General features: G+C 43.7%; 2 protein-coding genes across 6 annotated transcripts in view; one reads left to right on the top strand and one right to left on the bottom strand.

The window, feature by feature from the left end:
- Positions 1-9,924, bottom strand: part of hob (bridge-like lipid transfer protein family member hobbit) — a 66,187-nt gene extending 56,263 nt beyond the window's left edge. For all 4 annotated transcript variants that reach the window (XM_077654377.1, XM_077654379.1, XM_077654378.1 and 1 more), the window contains exons 1-8: positions 9,757-9,924; positions 9,234-9,357; positions 9,048-9,097; positions 8,573-8,723; positions 6,824-6,942; positions 1,291-1,348; positions 1,119-1,211; positions 96-141 (exon numbers count right to left, since the gene is read on the bottom strand). In XM_077654377.1, coding sequence (XP_077510503.1) covers positions 96-141; positions 1,119-1,211; positions 1,291-1,348; positions 6,824-6,942; positions 8,573-8,723; positions 9,048-9,097; positions 9,234-9,357; positions 9,757-9,833 — 718 coding nt within the window. In that variant the 5' untranslated portion in view covers positions 9,834-9,924. The remainder of the gene's footprint in view (positions 1-95; positions 142-1,118; positions 1,212-1,290; positions 1,349-6,823; positions 6,943-8,572; positions 8,724-9,047; positions 9,098-9,233; positions 9,358-9,756) is intronic.
- Positions 9,925-9,980: 56 nt separating this feature from the next.
- skd (mediator complex subunit skuld) overlaps positions 9,981-17,385 on the top strand; it is a 92,639-nt gene continuing 85,234 nt past the window's right edge. The window contains exon 1 of one of the 2 annotated variants that reach the window (XM_077654376.1): positions 9,981-10,186. In XM_077654376.1, the coding sequence (XP_077510502.1) occupies positions 10,118-10,186 (69 nt within the window). In that variant the 5' untranslated portion in view covers positions 9,981-10,117. The remainder of the gene's footprint in view (positions 10,187-17,385) is intronic. The other variant, XM_077654375.1, reaches the window with a different exon arrangement.

Below are 17,385 nucleotides of genomic sequence, written 5' to 3'. Positions count from 1 at the left end.
TGTAATTGAACAAACAGTGTATGTGCAGAATTTTGTGAGAGAAAAGCTTGCTAAAAAGAACAATTACTAACTTGAAAACGTGGCAGTCAGCTTACCTTCAAAGAGGACAATTTCTGGTTGCTGAATGATTAATGTTGTGTTCTGCATGCCAACAAAGTAGACAGAGAGTAAGAAAGTAGTAACGAGCTGCATCAATAAAATGAAGACACTATTGGTTAGTAACATACTCTGTAAAAAGTTTAAACATGACCGTTTTCTACAGCAATGCAATGCAGGATCACACGTTGAAATTAACAAAATAAAAGAAAGATTAGAAAACATTGCTTGCAATGCAAAAAGATGTGCTACAGTTCCCCATGAAGCACTTTTCGCTAGCTATAACTTCTTTAACACATTTATGAGCTGGATGTACAGTGCACATTGTACCGATAGCCTGCCAACTTTTCCACTATTTTCCTCTACCTTTAAATCAAAACCAGAGACATTGCACCACTTATGTATTCTGTATTTTTGCCTTTGGATGGAGGGTAGATGATGAACACTGGCAGAAAGGCAATACAGTTCAAATTGCAGTTTCACACCAAAAACATTCACCATCGACCTTACCTATAGACATAGGAATCGAAGGCGCTAGTTTCAGAGAATGCCTCACATAGACCTTAAACCATACAATACCTTGCACAGAGGGTGTTACTGCACAATGTATGCAGCCTTTACGTCACTAATGAGCAGATTTCCTCACATCAGTTTCCTAATCAACTAGCATATCATGACTGTTTGGAGGGCTTCATTCCTAATGAATGCAACCTATAATGGGCTCTGTTAAATGAGGACCAATACAAAAAGAGCTGTGCTTGATGCTGGTTGTGCATCTGTGCAAGCAGTGAGCCACTTTCATTCAGGTGGTCACACTTTCCGGAGCCCTTTACTATGGCGTCCCTCACAGCCTGAGTTGCTTTCGGACGTTAAACCCCCATAAACTAAACTAAACTAAACAAACTAAAACTAAACTTCCTTTTCCATGAGATTCTTTGTGCCACTCCCTAGTCAAAAAGGCAGTAAACAGCACTGCTGTTTCAGTGACATGGTTTTGCAGCGGTGTAGTTATGATGACTTACATGAACAATGCTGAAGTCTTTGGTCGAAACAGCTGCGTTGCCCTGAATTGTCACATTGAAATGGGCCAGGCAGGAGTCGTTGCTGCTTGTATCCTACGAACCCACACATGAATGAACTTGCAGGAGGACATGTCAGCTGCTTTGGGATGTAGGTAACAGTGATTTTACATACCTGAGGATGCTTCAAGATCCGAAGTGCTGCAGAGAAGACACCGAGGCTGACACAATACCTGCACAAGCCAAACCAGAACACAAGCAGTGTTTAAATGCAAAGAAATGCACAGGCCAAAGATAAAGGAAACAAAAAATGTGACAGAGGTTCAACTTTTGAAGCACATATGTGCACACAACCTGGCATTGTAGCGCCTAAAAGCATGTACAGCCATGTTCGCAGATTTGTGTTAAAAAAAATCATTAAAATAACATTGGTTACATTTAAATTTCAAACAATTTCAAACAAAAAATGGTAAAATGAGGCCATACTAACACGACATTTTTATGTACATCAGCACATCAGGGTATGAGAAACAAGAGCCTCAAGAACGGTATGTTATCTGTTATTAAACAAAAAATTAATACATTTTACTTGTAGACCCATGAGAATCAAACTGAATATAATGAGAATAAAGGAATCATAATGCTGTACAAGCTAGAAGTCTTGAATAAATAATAAATTAAATTAGGTCAGGTCAAAATACTTGGTTTACGGTTTACGGAGGTTTAACGTCAAAAAGCAACTCAGGCTATGAGGGACACCGTATTGAAGGGCTCCGCAAATTTCGACCACCTGGGGTTCTTTAACGTGCACTGACATTGCACATACACAGGCCTCTAGAATTTTGCCTGCATTGAAATTCCACCACGGCGGCTGGGATCGAACCTACGTCTTTCCAGTCAGCAGCTGAGAGGCATAACCACTGAGCCACCGCGGCGGCTAGAGGTCAAAATACTGAATATTAAAATACATCAGTGTGTGGCTAGGCTTGTCTGTGCACCAAGGTATGTGTCCAAGACAGCAGGAGGTGCTGAATATACTGGACTATTCAATTCCTGTCTCATGCAAGAACTTGACATTCGGTACCATCATCTACTTTTACAGCGATAGCTGTTAGGCGCCCGTTCCTGGCTTGCGCATCGTCATCGTCGTCGCTGCCGAGGCTTATGCAACCCAGGTTGACCGTGAATGACCGATGGGTGCGTTAATGACATTCACCTGGTCGGTGGATGTAATTAATGCAGCCACTGGTCTGGATGTCATTAACGCACTCACCTTATATCAGTCAATCATGGTTGCATAAGCCTACAGGTGGCTCTGTTTGGAACAGCCGCCTGCCAGTGCAGGGGTGCATCACTTGACCACTACACTAGCTATCGCTGAATCTCGCGTTACACAGTCGTAATCGTCCTGTGAGTTTATTTATGCCTGAACACTGACGATGATACTGATGATGAATACTGATGATATGATGTGTGATATCTCTATTAGGTCAGAATTTCTTTTCTTCTTCTTAGGGTAGAGCTCACCATGCTTCCATCACTGGAATAATGTGTTGACATTGTGGGAATAAATCTAGTTAACTTTCAAGTTAACAGTCACTTTTACTCCTGCTTTAGAGCATAACAAAGTGGGGTTTTTACATACATCTACAAGTGCACGATCACTTTCGTTTTACTACAGCTGTTGCGATTACAAAAAAAAAAAAATTATAGTGATCTGTTACTTGCTGCACACTCATAGGAGCCCTTAAAGGCACACTACGGAAAACTCCATGCATTTATTGTTCTCAGTAAAAATAGATTCTCTGGCACTTTGTGGTTATGTTGATATCTGTCCGGCAGATAAGTACACTTATCGCTGAACAAATTGGATTTAAAAATCTTCCTACCAGTCAATTCAAACTCTAGACGTATATACCGAAAAGGATGGATTGTTGCAGTTTTGAAATGAATGGTAATGTAATGTAGGTTTTGGAATCCGCTCCCAAAAATTAGTGTTGATGCACACACTTTACCTGCGAAATCGGCTGGTGGAGGTGACATCTGTATTTTGTTTTTGGGTCTTCTCTAGTTTAAGAAACCTGTGTTTTCAGTGAAGGTGGTGTCTTTTTGATAAGAACGTGGTACTCTGTCGATACATGCCAACTTCTACTTTTCCTCAGTGAAACGATTCAAATACATCGAGTCAGTAGGTAAGGCTCTTGCTGGCATTTCAGTCAAGTTTTAGTATTCTGCATAATGCTTACGATGTAAAAAGAGCGCCCTTTGTATTCGGGTAAAACTAAGTTTCATCTGATTCATGCACTCTGTGCACATTTCTTAAAAATTGTGTTTGCCCGAAAATGCGGCTTCAATAAAATGTAATTTGGCTGCACATAATGTCAAAGGCATCGCAAGAAAACTAGCAGATGACCTGTAGTTATTCTAGACTGATGTCCTCAGTTAATTCTTGATGGTTTTAATCCGCTCTTGACACATATTATCGATAACGTGGCTTAATCTCGGGAAACATTTAAAAAGAGTGCTCTAGATGTCAGAGGCTAGAACACAAGTAGTAAGTGGCCATCCCATTAGCATCACTGCATAAAGAACTACCCGCATTAATGACGTCCTGCTCCAAGGCTGCTGTGCATTTAAACTGTGAAATGAATAAACATTTTCTCAGTGCACAAAAAAAAAATATTACTGAAGTGGTGCCCATGGGAACAGTAACGTATACAGTGGAATAATTTTAATGAACAAAAAAAAAAATTAAGAACCATTTATTGAATGCTGTCTTCTGTCAACTTGCCGTTTCTGGAATGTTTACAGAGTAATGACCCAAAAAATTTAGTATCTTAGGTCCCACACAAAACTGGGCTATAATAATAAGTTATTTCTTGCAAAGTATCCAGAAAAAAATCCAAATTATTTAACTGTTTCTTGAATAACTCGAGTTGTACCCCAATCTGAACTCTAGAGATGGCGCTTGGTTTTAACCCCTCCCAAATCTGAAAAAAAAAAAAAAATAAAACCAGAAACTCAATGGCCCTATGTAGAAATAAGCTGTAATAATACAATTCTCAACCCATCAGAGCGAAAACATTTACACACATTTTCACACACCCCTGCCCAACTGCTTTCAGACAGGTGGCTGATGTCAGTTGCAATGGCACTGTCAAAATAAGCATGAAAGTTGGCTTTAACAGTAATATTACCTTTGTTACTCTTTTTCCACTTTTATAAACAAAGAAAGAACAAGAAATCCAAACCGTGTTATCCAGAACAACACTACAATTCCACCTGATGGAATGCCATCTGCTAACAATACCATACACTTACTACTGCAGTGAGTAAATATCATTGAGAATAATTTTGTTTTCGCAGTTTCTTAATGGAGATGTATAGTAGTGTTGAGTTTGCTGTGTTATGGGATGAAAAACTACCATGTGTCAGCACTGGCAAACTGTGAGGTTAACTGCATGAACCATTCAATGGAAGCAGCAAGGTAGGGTTGCACACTCCTTGAGTCCAGCCTGCGAGATTGGGATTCCAACCCTTCTCCTGACTCTGCTGTTCAAATAATCTTCCACGACGTTGCTTTGCCATCCACCTTCCAATGGATACAAGGCATCCCCTACACACGCTTTCTCTTAAAGCGGCAATTTGCACGCAAAAGGTGTTAGGAAACAACTAGACAACCGTCAAAGATGCTAGCTAGAATTTGCTTCAGGCCACTTGTCCTCTTTGACACAGTGGCTCACGGGCCATCATGCGAATCACTGACAAGTCATGGCCAAACTGGTTATATTATAGTAGTCTTGAAAATGGGGTTACTGCGCTAGAAAAAAATGCACAACAGAAGCCGACAATTAGCCCAGCTTGCCGCTCCACTACAGTAATATAGTGAGTGCTGTCAATATATTTATATATATGAAGGAAACCAACAGTCACCGAAACCAAGGTGCACAGGTGAATAATTCTATTGTGTTCTTTAATTTTTTTATTACTTCGATTAATCTGTCGCTTAAAGAAAATACAACCATGCCGCCGGTGGGATCCGAACCCATGACTTCCGAATATCGCATCCAGTGCTCTGAAAACTGAGCTATGGCGACGGCTGTCCAATCTGCTGCTCTCGTGGGTATTTATGTTTATTGCATGCATAGCGGCGAATGTAGCACGTCCTGTATTACCGCGAATGTGACGTAGAACGTCATCTAACGGCGAGGGCGGAAACTGTGCGAGAGCCCTCTTATGCTACCTATGGCATCAAGACTGCCAGAACCGAGACCCTCGTTAAGCTATTAGCAGACAAGGTAAACGAAATGAGGGGTTCGTTTCACAAACATATGAAGGAAACCAACAGTCACCGAAACCAAGGTGCACAGGGGAATAATTCTATTGTTTTCATTAATTTTTTTTATTACTTCGATTAATCTGTCGCTTAAAGAAAATTACTTATCAAGCAGCAGAAAAAACAACCATGCCGCCGGTGGGATCCGAACCCATGACTTCCGAATATCGCATCCAGTGCTCTGAAAACTGAGCTATGGCGACGGCTGTCCAATCTGCTGCTCTCGTGGGTATTTATGTTTATTGCGTGCATAGCGGCGAATGTAGCACGTCCTGTATTACCGCGAATGTGACATAGAACGTCATCTAACGGCGAGGGCGGAAACTGTGCGAGAGCCCTCTTATGCTACCTATGGCATCAAGACTGCCAGAACCGAGACCCTCGTTAAGCTATTAGCAGACAAGGTAAACGAAATGAGGGGTTCGTTTCACAAACATATGAAGGAAACCAACAGTCACCGAAACCAAGGTGCACAGGGGAATAATTCTATTGTTTTCTTTAATTTTTTTTATTACTTCGATTAATCTGTCGCTTAAAGAAAATTACTTATCAAGCAGCAGAAAAAACAACCATGCCGCCGGTGGGATCCGAACCCACGACCTCAGTGATATTCGGAGGATATATGCCTGTTTTTCACCTTGCAGAAGTTCCCACAGAAGCCCGTACATGTTCTATCGAGGCTGTCTTGTTCATCTTTGTCTACTCCTTTCTTATCTTGTTCTCAAAGGCCCACCTGGCCCTAGAAAATTTTTGTAAATTTTAAATTGTGTGGTTTAACGTCACGAGGCGACACATAGGCTTTGAGGGCTTCGGTGGTGAAATAATTGAGACCACCTGAGGTTCCTTAATCTCGACTGCCAAGGGCTGAGATCGAACCTGTGACCTTGGAGTCAGCAGCCGAACACCATTGAGCCACCACGGCAGGTAAAGAAAGCTTTCGCGCTAGTTGAGACAAAAAACTATAAACATGATGAACGACAAGATTTGCAAATTTAGATGCTCAACATATTACTGCATTAAAACAAGCAAGAGCAGCTAAACAAGCAGGAAGGCAACTAAAGCTGGCCAGAAGTAGACAACTTTCTTTCATGTCATAGGCAGCAGCAGTGGTTACTGGGTGAAGTGTGGCCCTACCTGCCTGAAAAATTATTTAACAGGCTGTAAACCCTAAAGTAAATAAAGTAAATGCAGTATGCTCTGATAGGTTACTTTCAAGGGATTTTAAATATGCAGGTTTTACTGGGAACATTTTCTTCTTAAAAATTGAAAAAGTGCAAATGTCAGAAACTGACTTACCACCTCACAAACATTTCTATGCTAAAAATGATGAGAAGCGAGAATGAAAAATATTCCAAGTAGGAGAGGCACATACTCAGAGTCTCGTGCAAGCACATGGAATGCAATCTCCTGGAGTGTAACATGAAGGAGGCAGTCCTGTGATGGTGCTCCTAACTGCATCACGGTTGCATTGCAAACATGAATTGAGAGGCGCTGCAAAGAGCAAAGCAGAATGTGTAACAGGAATTAATGCTGCCCAGGGACATGGCAAAGTAAAAAAAAAAAATGTTCTGAAGAGGCTTCTGACACCTATTTGTGTCATAGCTTGCCTATGAAAATTATGCTTGGCCTACGTTCTAACTGTTTAGACATTGTGCATAGATGTTAACACCTCAGTCTAAATCGGTCACTTTGCCACTGCCTTGGGCCATTTTTTTTTGGCTTCTGTAATGTTTCTGCACAATGTGTAAAATGTGAGCATAGCTTTGGTGGGCCTTCAACAATTGTAAATGTGATGTGCAAGCTTGATTTAAGCTTGTTCTGAGAGCAAAAATAGTGGTGATATTATGCACGTAATTCTTTTCATTAGTGTTTAGAAGACGAGAGATTCATGTGACATGGAATAGGTTTTTGGGGTTTAATGTTCCAAAGCGACTCAAGCTATGAGGGACGCCGTAATGGAGAGCTCCAGGTAATTTCGACCACCTGTGATTCTTTAACATGCACTGACATCGCACAGTACATGGGCCTCTAGCATTTTGCCACCACGGCCAGGACTGAACCTGCGTTTATCGGGTCAGAAGGCGAGCACCATAACCACTAAGCCACCGTGGTGCCTATGTGGCATGGAATACAGGAGAAGTTTGGATAACATACAAATAAGCAAATTACATTAAAAATTTACATACAGAGCTTCTATATGGCTGCATTCTTTCTGTTCATATCTTCTGAGCTAGAACTTAACCCCCTAGTGGACTTAGACGAGCCAGGCTCGTCATAGTAGACTGTCATTTCTAGCTCCTGATGAATCCAGCTTGTTGTGTGTTTTCTGGCGTTCTGTGTTCTGTTTAGGGCAATTAGGGCTTGCCCAAAACATTTTTTTTGGTTTGCCGACAGATTGCAGCACGAGTACTAAATGGCCAATTTGGCACCATTCCCAAACAAAAATGAGTCGGTTAGGGAGTTAAGGAGCCCTAGAAGTTTCATGAAGCGGACAGGTAGTGGTATACATTACGGTGAGCTACTTGAATGGGTGCCCCATAACCAAAATGAAAAAAAAAAATGACAGATTAAGTTTGAACCTCCAGATGCCCAACCCCTAGATTTAACTCTCGCTACCAGCTTCTAACAAGCCTGAAGAAGCAGGCTGCTAACACCACGATGTATAAACTAGTGTTCAGTACCTGCTTACACCAGAACGTCTCCTAATGAGCTATGGTAACGAAACGGCATAGCCTCTAAATTCCATTGCGGTGGCGATGGAGGGCCTTACTTTCCTGTGTGGCAGGTCACTGCAAATGTTTCCCCGACATCACTGCAGTGTATGGTGGTTTTGCGTGATGAGAATCAAGACCAACGGGAACAGTACAGCCCTGGCCATAATATTATGGAGCACGTCACAGCAATTAAACTATTCTAACACCTTACCTAGCCAAAATTCGAAAGTGTTTCATACATGTTAGCACATGCCACTGGTGCGCTCGCCTATGAAGTCAAGAAACTATCACATCTTCTGTGCAGACTGCGTGAGAAATTTTCAAATGCCAAAGCATGCTCAGTAATATTTTGGCTGCACCTGCACATACAAAGACACCTGCTTTGAGTTGACAGAAGTGTGTCCCACCTTAAAAATGGCCCTGGCCTTTCTTGACAGCTGCAGCTTGAATGAGCGCGGAGTTTTGTCCGGAGGTTCCCGTTCTGGTGTCCTATTCTCTAACAACTTGTCGAAGTGCACCTGCAGTCGTACGTCCCCCAGGCAGATCACAACAAGAGAGCTGCACATAACACACAGAGACAGCGGTGGTTATAGCTGGTCCAACTGGTGGCTTGTACTGATGTCTCAGTGGCCGTCATGTCAGAGGACCAGAAGTACGACTATGACAGAAGCCTATGTACATGTCACAACTTATCACAACCTTCAACCTGAAAAGTTCGTATACACTATGCATGATTCGCCATCAAGGCGCTCATGACGTCACGTGCAAGCCGTCTAGAATTTTGAGCAACTATGCAAAGGCATAGTTTTCTTTTACATGCTTGTTGTCCTGGCATGCAGCATAGAACATAGTATGATGTTGAGGTCTCCCATTTGAGCCTACCTGTATCTTGTAGAAAACAGGTTGCTGGTAAGCCATGCTTTTTCCACTTCCTAAAACACAGGAAGAGGACGACAATGTTTTAGAGTCTATTTCGAGAGTGAATTCTCCCTATGAAAGTGTTTTAAGAACGTCCCAGTGAGCAGGCAGAAGCATAGAAAGGTAGAGAAGATGACAAATCTTTATTACCAGTGTAGTGCCATCTCTGAACTGTAGATGCACTTCCTGAATAGAGAAGAAACCGAACCGCTTGATCTTGAGCTTAATGCCGAAACGCTGTCGCAGAAACTTGGACAAGTACCATGAAAGAGACCTGTGCGCAGAGCAATCAGTGTATTGACAGTTAAGCACACATTCACTAAACCACAGCTATCACATAGAATAACTCGAAAAGCTTGTCGATTGTGTTTCCAGATATGATGACAGTAATCACACATCATTCATTACGCTGACAGGCACCTTTCCACGAAACTGCGCGCATACGAGATCATTTATTAACAGTTACTGTCACGAAACAATAGCACGAAACTACAAGCTGTGACGAAAAAAACAAAAACAATTTGTAATTCATTCTGTACAACGCAATGGCAAAGAAATAAGCAAATGTTTAGCACGTAACGTAACATAAACCGTGTTCACGGAAAGCTTTGCCTGTCGTATACAGAAATAACCCTGATAAATACAGCAGCAAAGGAGCAGGTAGACAACCTACCGGGATGCAATGCCAACTACAACGCAAATGGAAAGTATAATTGTTGCAAAGATGCCTAAAAACGTCAAAAAAGCCATTATCTCAGTATGTATTTCACTACGGATGTTCACAACCTTCCATCGGCACAGGGCGCCGCCATATTAATGTAGTCGACCTGAAACCACATGACCAAAGCACGTGACTACTGTCATCCAATGACTGTTCCTGTCACTTAGCGCGTTGTTGTTTCCTATCCGCCATCTTCTGTCGCCATCTTCTGATGAATTTTTATTGGGTTCAGGATTTTCCCTAAATTCATGGATTTACAGAGCCACTAGAACCCACCCTTTGTCCTACGGACATTTAATATGATGGCGACAGCATGACGCATTCTACCTTAGGATCCAACGGCGCAAGTCTCGAGGACTGTCATACGAATTTCTTCGCATTGGTGAGTACATGCTTTTTCTCAACGGTACCCCTCGGAGTATTTCGCGTTTTTAACCGTGTTAGGCTTACGTTCGGCGATTTCGTGTGAAATCGAAGCGCTAGTTACGTTTCGGACGGCTCTGTTTCGATACTAGTTGGCCGGATAGACTTGCGCGATTGTTTCCGTGCGGGCCGGGTTTACCCGGGTGAACGTCGAATGAGGACGCGGGTCACTCATTGTAACCAGCAGAAAACCTAGGTCACACGCTCGGGAATACGCTTTCGGCTCATTTGACCGTGTGTCGTGGAAAGCTCGACCACGACCTTTGGCCCTTGTACCGGGTTGTGATCGGCATTTGGCCTGAGGTATTCATAGACGAGTAAGGTTTGCTCCTCGGGAGCTGAAGGGGGGGAGGGGGGTAGTTGCCGTCTGCCTACGGACCGCGTCTTTCGTAATTGCAGTGGCCATCAGCCGCACGACTGCTTTTTGCCTGCGCCGTATTTAACTGCGCGGCTTACCGCCGTTCAGCTTTCGGGCGGCGGGTCGGCCGTGGGCACTTCGTGGCCCTCGCCGCTCACAGGCGTCACTCGTATGTTGATCTCATCGCATTTTTAGTGCGTCTGTTCAAACATGGTGTGTGCGTGCGTAGACGGGCTCGGAGCGCAGGCGTCACGGGGTGGCGCTCAGCGCCGGCGTTTGACCGCGATCGCTTCGGCAAAGGCCGATTAGGGGCCGCCGCCAACGGCCCCAGCACCGCGTGGCAGCGATCTGCTCGGAAGCAGCTTTCCTTTTGCTCGCTATTGTGCCCCTATGCAAGCACGGTGATCGTCGCGGGGCGCCGGCATTGGGCGAAGTGCGCGGCGCGGGCACGCGCGCAGACGTCATCGTCAACGCGCGCGGTGCGACTCGCGCGGCGAGAGCGACCGCCCGCTTCGGAGATTTTCCGCCGCCGTGCGTGACCTTATTAAAAACAACGTGCGTCAAAATGGTCGCCGCCAGCACCACCGCCGCGGCTTGCTGTTTCGGCCGAACGAGCGGCGCGGTGTTCGGGGCGTCTTCTCCCCTTGATCGACCTGTGGTGCAAACAAGCGTGGCAAAGGAGGGCTTCCCCCCGCCACCTTCGCGCGAGCGGCAGCAACAAATAGGACAGAAACCCCGAAGGGGGTGCCTCCGCCTTTTGGAATTCGCCGTGCGGTGTCTCCCCCTGGTCCGTTTTTCTCTTTCTGGGGCCTTCTCAAGGTGTCCCCTCTGCGGCCCCCCACCCCCACTCCCCGATCCCATCACCGTCTGCTTCTGTTTTGCCGAAGGGGGAATGCCCCGTTGCTGTAATGAGCAGCAGATCGCCGCCGCCGATGGGTTCGGCGGCTCGGTGGCGTCGTCCGTTTACTTTGCGCTTTTTTTCTTTGCACGTTCGCGTCGTTTTCTCCGATTCGAGACCGCGCGCTCTTTCCATCCGCGGCGGCTAGCGAAGAAAGCAAGTGGACGACGGGTTGATACTTGCTCGCGGCGCGCGGCAGCTCAGCCGGTTTCGGGGGCTACAGGAGAAAGAATACCGGGCACGTGAGAAGAAAGGGGAGGGGGAAATGACGTTGCATCTGGCACCATAATGATTCTTGCGCACGCTGCGGCATCTGTGGTCGGTTCCGAAGGTGAAAACGGCAGCTGGGGCACACACACACAAAAGATGTGCATAGTGTGCCCGCGAGTCTTCCTTCAAGTTGACCTCGGCATTTGTTTGTTGTCCACACAAAAAAAAAAATCTTGTGATTTCACGTGTTGCACAGGCCATGATTTGTTGGCGATGTGGTTGCTTTCATGTTTTAACAAGAGCTTGGTGATCGTCTACAGAAGCCATGTTATATTTCCCTAAAACTGCAACGGAGAAGAGAACACACTATCACAAACAATGTTATTATTTTGTAATCCAATTTCACTCTGATAAATGGTATCTCATGACATGGAGTAGTTTCCGTAACAGATGCTTTTTTTTTTTTTTCATTCAGTCAGTGGGCTCATTTTGCATTGCAGCATTTTGTGGATGAAAAATGCCTACTGCAAATTTGTCGAAGTTTCGTATAAAGCACAGTTAAAATATTTACAAGGCAGTGATGTCTCAACTTGTCTGAAATTATGATCCCACTTTCACACTGGCTGTGTTTGCACTGGCTGCATTCAGTCACTTTATTACAGCTAAGGGTGGATTTCCAGTTTGTAGCCAGGCTTTCTTTGTGTCTATGTGATTATTGTGACATAATGTGCAGTTAACATTTGGAATTCTCTAAAGTGTGAACCTGAAAACTTTGGAACGCAGAGATTTCAAACCAAGAAATTTCACCTTACAATGCGGTACAGAACATTGACTAGTGCTGTCTTCCTTCTCATAAGTGTTGCATCAAAATTTTTGGTTATATGACATATACGTGTACATATTTGTCAGGGTGCCAGTATGGGTGCGGCGACAGCTAGAACTGTCTGCATAATTTGTTTGCAGTCTGCGTAATACCATCCACTTCTTGCAGCGCTTGGCGGCTAAGCAGGTTTTGCCATTTCCTCTCGTAGCAGCTGTGCTATCCAAGGCATTCTTACTTCAGCACTCACTCCTAGGACGTGGCTCGCAGCTGCATATTTTACCCAGTAGCAGACTCCTCATGATACGTGGCCTTTTGTGCACCAGATGCAAGGATTCAGACAGAGTGGCCATTCATCTATCAGGCGCCCACACATCTGTCATAGATGAATTTTGCAGCGTCGGTAGGTTGTCGGGCATGCTTTGTAGTTCAGGTTGCAAAATGTAGAACAGGGCTCAGTGTGCTTGCATCCAGGCTTTTGAAGCTAGTGAAGGGAGGTGACAATTTCTTTCACCCCAGGTAATCGGCGCGGGTTGTCATGGCTTTTGACAAACAGGCAGCATCCTGAGCATGAAGTTCTAATGGTGATAGATTTGTGCTTTCATGTTATGAGAATGACACGAATGCATGTTAAAATGAAACACATTTGAAGGGGGAAAAGACAAAAATTGTTAAGGACTCCAAGTTATCTTAGTTATGGCTGTATTGTTTGTATTTGGCTGTAATGTAAAAAGATGCACCACAAAGCACACTATTATCTGGAAAAAAAAAAATTGAGGGCATGCAAATGAATGCAGTTTCAGTTGGGAAAGAAAAAGGAGTTCAGAATTTGCCTGCAACTGGCTATGGGTACTATATGGGTGTATTAGGGAAGTGATTGTGCTGTGGTAACATAGGTGACCTGCAAACAGGTCTCTGCTATCTCATGCTGACATTAGAGTTAGGGGAGAAAAATCATATGCACTGCTGCACTATTCAAAATTTATTTGTTGAAGTTTGAGAATCATACCCGTGCATAAGTGCTACACACTAGAAATTCTATGTGGTGCTCAATTGCTGCATGACTGATGGTCACAATAGTGTTGTGTTCTAAAACATTGTAAAGAAAGGCAAAAGTGTGTGCCAAGCAAGAGGTGTCTAATGAGTTTAAGCTCAGGCCCTAGTGAAAATGCATTTGTGAATGAACAGATGTGTGGAAACATGATCAGTAACTTCACAACATCTGCCTGAATTGTGAACTGCTATATGCCATGGCACTGAGTGAGTGCAGGCATGGAGGCAGGTGTTTCTCATTGCACGATATAGTCACTTTCATGGAAGAAGCTCACAGCTGCTCAGGCACAGGCTGTCATGGTGAAAGGTGCCCACATTGTTTCCACCTCCCTGTTGTGCAGCCAGGCCCACAGGTGCACAGCTGTAGCACGCTTGCGTGACATCTTGACTGCATCTTTGTTCCCCCTCGGCTGCAGTATTCTGGCTCTGCTAGTGGATTGCCTATCCAAACTGTGATTATTCTCCTGGGGGTTCCATTGATAGGTTTTGGCATCTGGGACAAGGAGGAGGGGTGTAGTTAGGGAGATGGCCTGTCAACTGCATAAACATTCCTTTCTCTTTTCGAGTTTTGTGCTCTGCCACTGGGTGCAAAGTGGAGCAAAGAAATGCTGTTTGTTAGGACCTTCTGCTATTTCATAGCATGTGTAGCTTGCTGTGCCTATAGCCATTTTATGACTGCTTGCTTCAACTGTCTACATGAAGCTATCTTTCTAAGGTTTTCCCTGGCTTTTGACAAACCTAAAACTAACGCATGGGCTCGTAATCGCGTAAAAACAAAATCTTGCTTCGGTATTTGCGAGATGAAAATAGAGCGAAATTATTCTTGGCTTTTAAGAAATAGGGCACCATATTCTTCGTGCTGTTAAATTTTGATGAATAGGGCCTCCCTAGAGTGCAGCACATTGTGTCAGCATTTGCATTGCACTGCAGTACCTTGCTGGAATGTTTTCTCAAGGCTTTGAATAAGTACTGCTGTGTCAAGAAACTAGTGCAATCAGTCGGTATTGTTGGCCTGTAAAACCATAGCCTGCCCTTTGTGCATTTAATTTGCAAGGTACTCTTAGGAGGGCTGCAAACTGTGCTGTCACTAAATTTCAGCTATTTTGTATTGGTGCAGCATGGGGCAGTTTTGTTTTTGTGGCACCTTAGCAGTGTTTATGAACGAAATCAACATGAATGTTTTGCATACAGCAGGAGTTTGACATGGATGACTGAGGGCATTTTGATGCGGCCATCCATGCTGCTGTGCTGTTAACAAGAAGTAAATTGTAGCTTGAGACAGCAGTGGTGAAAGATAGGACCTATAGTGACGACGCATGCATGGGGCACTGTGTGTTTGTAGTTTCCCTTGAACCCCATCTTTTTATGCTGTTGTCTCAAGGTGAACCAAACAGCCAAATCGTCCAAACTTATTTAGCATGCCTCCACAGCAGCAACATTTCTGCCATTTCCAGTGTGACAGCGCACCAGGTGCACCATTCCAAGTTGACATGGCATTGTTAAGTCACCGTGCGCTTGTACTAGCTACGAAAGTGACTGTCACAGAAAGATTTGTCTTTTATAGGCCCAAACCATCTATCCAGCCACAAAGTCACAACAAGGAATAAAAGTAAAATGTTGCTGCAATGCAGCCATGTTGCATATAAGAAGCAAAAAAAAAATAAAAGGAACTGCAAAAAAGAATCATTAAGGTCATTTGAAAGGTATTAAAAACAAACAGTTGGAGATAATGAAAAGTCATTTGTTTTATTGCTTGCAACACTCGCATAAATAAATACAGGTTGGCTAGGTTACCTGTATGGCATGTAGCACATGGGAATGAGGAATGCAGACATGAACTGAGTTTAGCTTTGCTTTATTTTAATGTGAGGCAGCCTTTATGTGCACTTAATCGTATATTTAGGTTGACTGCGGTGCATGACTAATATGGTACAGCTTATTGAATACCAGCTTTGACATCAGCTGCATTTTGATGGAGGCGAAATGCAAAAGATGGCCGTGCGCTGTGTGATGTCAGTGTAAAAAAGCCAACTCTGGGGTATTTTACATGCACACATTTTATTGAAACGTTTGCTGTAGGTTCTCCTCAGTCTTCTGGTAGTTAGTGCCAGATTTCACAGCTGGTGTACATTTCCTTTCAGAGAAAATTAATTAAAAAATTTTCTGTTTCATGACCTCATTCGGAGGGCTTTCGATGGGCAGCCTTGCGTGTTGGATGTCACGAGTTGCATACCCATTGTTGTTCGCTCTACATTTGCTGAAGGAAAAAATTTCAGGCTTGTTTTTGGTCATTTCAGACAAATAATGATTGAAGGCATCATTTGCATTCAGCAAGTGCTGCATGCAAAACTTCAAAGGCACTGCTGTAATTTTGAAGTGTTTTGCATATAGCAGAAAACTGCAAATGTGACCTGAATGAACGTGGCTATGTAAGAGATGCCACATATAAAGGTGTGTCTTTCCCGCACCACTGGGCATATCGTTTTTATTCTTTACTTTGAATTGTTTCAAATGAATGAGTGTAGTCTAAAAATAAACCTTCAGTGTTTGGCAAATGAGATAAGGTTTATGGAGTTTAATGTGCCGAAAAGACTCTGGCTATGAAGGACATATAGTGGAGGGCCCCGGATAATTTTGACCACCTGGGGTTCTTTTAACGTGCACTGGCACCGCATAGTACACAAGCCTTTAACATCTTGCCTCCATCGAAATGTGATTGCCGCAGTTGGGATTGATGAGATTTCATTTTGTAGCAAAAATTTAGAGGTGGATGTGTATTTTCCTTTTGGTCGTGTTAAAGTGATCCAAGCCATTCATCAGCAAACTCCTTGTGGTGTGCCAGGCACTCAGTCGTGTAATATGATATTCTGGCACTGCGTATGTACCCCTATGTGCATACACATTGTTGGTAGCACTGCATAGTGGGGGCAGATGGACATCTTACCGTTTGCTGCAGGGCATGTTGCTGTGTGCCACTACAGTCGTGGCTCATTATTATGGAGACTGGTTTCAGAGCAAAACTGTTCATAAAGTTATGTCGTCCATTAGAAGGAACCATGAAAAAAAAATGATCAGAAAGAAAAACACTATTGTAATTACTTTCTGCTTCTGTGCACAGTAGTGGTCAGTGAAGTGAAAATTAGATGAAGCCTTGGCAGTTTGAAGTGCATTATTGTGCTCACTGTTATCTTTTATATGTTACAGCGCAGTTTGAGGCCTGTAGTGGTGCCTCACATGTACGATGGCGTCTAATGGCATGATGGCATATCTTCTACTATGACTCTTTGCATCCCATGAACTGCTAGTGCATATCCGTACTTAGTCTCTGGCAGCTGTTGAAAGCAGCTTCACAGTCTTCACATCAATCCATGAAATACGGCAATCTGTGATGAGGAGCATCAACTGGACATGTTGGCACTGTAAAACATGAAAGCACAGAAAAAAACGGCTGTCGCTGAAGCATCTGCGCTTTTGCACTGCCTTTTGCTGGTGTCCTGCTCTCAAAATACAGGAAAGAAAACATTTGGTTGGGGATGTATAGGTTTAGTTGCCCATATCCGCATTGTTGTCCGTGTTAACGCAACAGAGATACATGGACCCCGATGTGCTCTGTGTATTTTTGCATTGTACATTTTCTTGACAGCAAATTTCCATATTAACAAGGGGTAAATTCATTGAAAAAGTTCGGTCCCCACAAAATTTGTCCATAATTCGATCATCCATATTAACGAGGGTCGTATTAACGGGGCATGACTATATTTGTTGCTGCACAATCATGGTCGGTCACTGCAGTCGGCTTGCACGCAAGATTCTCGGAAG

The sequence above is a fragment of the Amblyomma americanum genome, chromosome 2, assembly GCF_052857255.1.
Source record: "Amblyomma americanum isolate KBUSLIRL-KWMA chromosome 2, ASM5285725v1, whole genome shotgun sequence".
Lineage (NCBI taxonomy): Eukaryota > Metazoa > Arthropoda > Arachnida > Ixodida > Ixodidae > Amblyomma > Amblyomma americanum.
This window is presented reverse-complemented; position numbering and strand designations above follow the sequence as displayed.